General features: G+C 57.9%; 1 protein-coding gene across 1 annotated transcript; it reads right to left on the bottom strand.

Moving 5' to 3' along the window:
• Positions 1-228: 228 nt before the first annotated feature.
• ZDHHC16 (zinc finger DHHC-type palmitoyltransferase 16) lies at positions 229-3597 on the bottom strand. Its single transcript, XM_054399084.1, is given in 10 exon segments — positions 229-343; positions 691-800; positions 803-959; positions 1165-1250; positions 1793-1840; positions 2048-2181; positions 2376-2404; positions 2615-2703; positions 2942-3136; positions 3361-3597. Coding segments are annotated over 10 exon segments (1200 nt in total).
• Positions 3598-4569: the final 972 nt, after the last annotated feature.

Raw genomic sequence — 4569 nt, 5'->3', positions numbered from 1 at the left:
TGCCACCTTTCTCCAGGGCTGCCTGCAGCCACCAAGGAGCCAAGAGAGCAGGTGTCCAAGCTAGGTGCTGACACTGTCCCCAGTTTCCCATGGCTCTGACTCCAGTCAGTGATGCATGCCAGCACCCACCTTCCACTGTGCCCTTGAGCCAAAGGGAGCAGGGGTGGCAGAGTAGAGTCCCTGTACACTCCCCTGCCTGCAGGGAGGGATGTCTGCAGCACCTGGGGCTCAGATGGCCAGGAGTGGTGCACGCTGCTCAGTCATGCAGGGAGGCAGATCCCAGCTCAGGCCTGTCCCATGGGGCAGGTGTGAAGAAGGCAGCAGGACACGTGTGAGCCAGTGCCTGAGGGGAGGAGAGGAGTGAGGCTGCAGCAAAACCCTGAAATTTTGGTGCTTCTCTGCTCCGCAGAGCTGAGCCAGAGCTGTGAGCCTGTATCCCAGAGCTGCCACAATGGCCAAGCTCCTCAGCTGTGCCTGTCTTAGCAAAGGGCTGCAGGGTAGGCCATAACTTGTTGCTGGGCTAAGGACACACAAGGCAGCTGAGGCCCAGGTCCTGTGTTTTCTAAAGCCCCAGGGCAGGGCACAGCATAGGATGCTCACTGTCGTGCTCTGCTCCAGTTGCCCAAGGGCAGTCCCAGTATCCCAGCACCTCCATGAACTACTGAGCCTCACCGCCTTCCTAGGCTTTACCTTGGCACATCCACACCCAGGAACACCTTCCAGTTATCCCAGCTGCCATAACTGTAGGGGTTCCTGAAGACCTGCAGGCCAGGGAGACATGCATCATGTCTGGCTCTGCTCCAGCCAGCCCTCCTGCTCTGCAGGCTCTGCTCACCTTGCCTTTCTTCTGCAGTCTCTGCTTCTCCTTCTTGTTGATGTGTCGCTCAATGCTGGTTTCCCCCCGAGTGATGAGGGCAGCATGCCACAGCGTGAGAGCACCCAAGGCCAATGCAACTGAGCTGGGGACAGGCAAGGGACAGCAGGTTGCACATGGGCCCTAGCTGTCACCTCATCCCCTGTGACAGCAAGCCAAAATCTCATCTGTGTGGCCCAAGAGTTGGCAAAGCAGGGATGTCTAGAGTAAGCCAGTCCAGCTCCAGGGCAATAGACAGTGAACAATGTCACAGTGGGGGCTGCACACTGCTTCCCCCCTGCCCCCCTTACCTGCATAGGACCCAGAGGTAGACCACACTTTTGTGGAACGCTCGCTGACGGAAGTAGAAGGTGGGTGATGGGGTCTGGTAGTATGTCTGAAAAAGGAGCAGAGGGTACGTTACCCCAATTGCTTTATAGCTTGAAGCCAGACACAGGGACCACTGCACAAGTCACTGATGGAGAGCTCAGACAGCCTGAAAGGACTGCAGGTGAAACCAGCACTACAGCCAAGGGTGAGGGAGAGACACCCACAAGACAGACAGACACCCAAGAGTTGGCATGGGGAAAATCAGTGGGCTGGAGGTCAGGGAGCAGGTAGCAGCCATGGGGCCAGTCAGGACACCACAACTGGTGCAGCTTCCCCAGATGAGTGGGGCCTGAGCAGCACATGCCAAGCAGCTGCTGCCAGCCAAAGGCCCTGCACACTGGGTGCATGGGGAAGCAGACCCCAAGCTGTTGGAGGCAGTGGTTGTAGCAGAACTGCCCAGCCAGCCCCAGCTCTCTGACAGGAGATGAACGTGGGGGATGGTTCTGGCTGTGGGATGCTCCTTGAGAGCAAGGCCCCAAGCAGGACCCTGTCTGTAGGACAGGTCTGCTCCATGCTGCCTGGAGCAGCAGTGGGGCAGGGATGCCCTACCTGGTTGGCAGCCACCTGCAGTCTCTCCTTCTCAAGCAGTTTCATTCTCTATGGGGATGGAAAATGGCACCAGTTACCTGTCTCAGAGGAGGGGACCCTTCCCCCTTACCCTCCCGCAGGACCAGGGCAGCTGGGGGACCTCACAGAAGGAAGAGGGAGGAAGCGAAGTCACTGTAAAGGCAGGTCTGGCCCAACCTCATTCTGCAAGCTCAGCCAGGGGAGCCCAGGTGGTCCCAGGGCAAGGCGAAAGCTCACCTCAATGGCTGCGTATGCATCCCGGAACATCTCCCAGCCACTGATACTGCAGTAGATGCAGCCCATAGTCATGAACAGGCAGAAGGAGAAGAAGTAGCGGTGGTTGTAGTGTCCCACACAGTTGTTTAGCCAGGCTGCTTCTGGGGTTAAAGGTGTGTAACTGACAGACCACAGCTCCAAACCCACCCCAGGGTCTAGGGTGCTTCTTCTGGTCCCAGCCCCCAGCACACTTCCCCACGATGACTGACCCAAGAGAGGAGCAGGGCAGGGGGATGAAGGGCCAGCTCCTCCCAGGAGACTGCTGTGGGTTAGTACTGAAGAAGGATACGACAGTGGTGGTCCATCTTCAGCACACACCTGCAAGGGAGGAGAGCAGCACCACTGTCAGTGCAAGCGCCATGTTTGGGAGGGGGCAGGCAGCCCCACCATCTCTGTGGGCTGTGCAAGACAAGGCAAGAAGCCAGCAGAGGGGAAGGCAACCCAGTCTCACAATGTGGTAGGGGGCAAAAAGGGGAGGTCCCAGAGTCTGCCCCAAGTGCTACAGGGGCCAGAGAAAGCAAGCCCCACCTGTTGCAGATGCTGCAGTGGTGGGTGCGAGCTGGCTTGGGGGCAATGCATTTCCTGCAGATGGAGACGCCGGTGAGATCATCCTTGGCCTGTGCATGGATCAGAAGAAATTTATGCACCCAAGCCCTACACTCATACCCTGCTCCCCAAGCTCAACTCTCCTGTGAACCCCCAGCCTGCCCAGGCCACAGTGCCTGCCCTAGGTGCCCCAATCTGGAGGCCTCCTACAATGATACCACCAGAGCGGTTTAGCTATTCCCAGTGATTATCCATAGCTTGTCCCCAGCACCCAGCTAGGAAAGGCTTCACTGCTGGTCAGTGCCTCACCTGTGGTGGGTGCCCAGGCGAGGTGGTGATGGCCATGTAGTAGTGGAAGACAATCATGATGAGGTTCCAGTGTCCATAAGTGAGGTGCCAGCAGATCCAGGCAGGCGTGTAGGTCTGCAGGATGAGGGGCAGCAGGCAGATGTACACAATGGCTACAATGGAGCTCGTCAGTCCAATGACCAGGGCCACAAACACCTTTGGGAAAGAGGCCTCTGTCACCAATGGCACCAGTGGCTCCTTTCTGCCTGGGAAGATGCACAGGCAGGGTATGGCCACAGGAAACCAATCTGAACCACACACAGGTCCCCACTCCCTTCTTGCCCAGGGCATAAGCAAGCCTAAGACTCAGCTGCCCAAGGAGTCCCCAGAGAGGTATCCTGCTGCCCGGCGAGGACCCTCACCACAGCAAGGGTACTCACCACACCAAACCAGCGGGTGACATGGTCCACTAGCCAGTAGACAGGCTCGAAGAGGGAGTCGAGTACCACGTCGCCATTGGTGAAGGAGTTGTAGAGCAGAGAGCGGAGGCAGAGGTGCCCATAGTGCCACAGCTGCTCCGCTTGCCGTACCAGCTTAAAGCGCCGCCGCCGGCCCAGCCGCAGGCACTTGAGGAGCAGGCGCATCGCTGCTGCGAACATCCGCTGCCGGCTCCTCATCCCTGCCTTGCCATGCCTGGGGGAAGAGGAGCTCAGCGTGGGCAGCCCACCCAGCTGCCTGCGTGTCCCTGGGGAAGGGTTTCCCCTCCCGGGCATGCTGATGCTGGTCACGCAGCTCTCCGCACTGACTGCACAGTCTCTTCTTTGCCCTGCCCCAGGATGCAGAGCACAGGGAGCTGAGCCCAGAATCCTGGGGCTGTAGTACCACTGTCAATGGGAAGGCTCTCTGCTTGGAGCAGGTGAGCACAGGCCTCTGGGCTCAGATGTTCTCTGATCCCATCTCATCTTTCCCAGTGGGGTGGGGACCAGGGGAGTGACATGGAGAGTCTGACTTGGAGGAAACCAGAGAATACACGAGCACCCAGGACACTCGGCCAGTTCCAGGGACAATCCCAGCTCAAGCCCTTCCCAACAGATTGGGGAATGGAGGAACCCACACAAAATAGAGAGGATCCAGGCTAGGATTACCCTCCTCTCCTAAACTGGGTTGGGCTGCTACTTCCCTTCCCTCAACCTCTGGACCAAGTTGTAGAAGCTGACAGCTGACAGACTGAAAGAGTTGGGGCTGTTCAGTCTGGAGAAAAGAAGGCTTGAAGGTGACCTTGTATCTGAAGGGGGCCTACAAGAAAGCTGGGGAGGGACTTTTTAGGATATCAGGTAGTGATAGGACTAGGGGGAATGGAATAAAGCTGGAAGTGGGGAGATTCAGGCGGGACGTGAGGAAGAAGTTCTTCACCATGACAGTGGTGAGACCCTGGAATGGGTTGTCCAGGAAGATGGTTGAGGCGCCATCCCTGAAGGTGTCTAAGGCCAGGCTGGATGAGGCTCTGGCCAGCCTGATCTAGTGTGAGGTGTCCCTGCCCATGGCAGGGGGGTTGGAACTAGATGATCCTTGTGGTCCCTTCCAACCCTGACTGATTCTGTAAGCCATCCTGCACCTTTCCCAACATCACAGCCCCACTCTGAGAGTCC

This window comes from Indicator indicator, unplaced genomic scaffold, assembly GCF_027791375.1.
Source record: "Indicator indicator isolate 239-I01 unplaced genomic scaffold, UM_Iind_1.1 iindUn_scaffold_635, whole genome shotgun sequence".
NCBI lineage: Eukaryota > Metazoa > Chordata > Aves > Piciformes > Indicatoridae > Indicator > Indicator indicator.
Note: the sequence above shows the minus strand (reverse complement) of the source record. Positions and strands in the feature narration are given on the sequence as shown.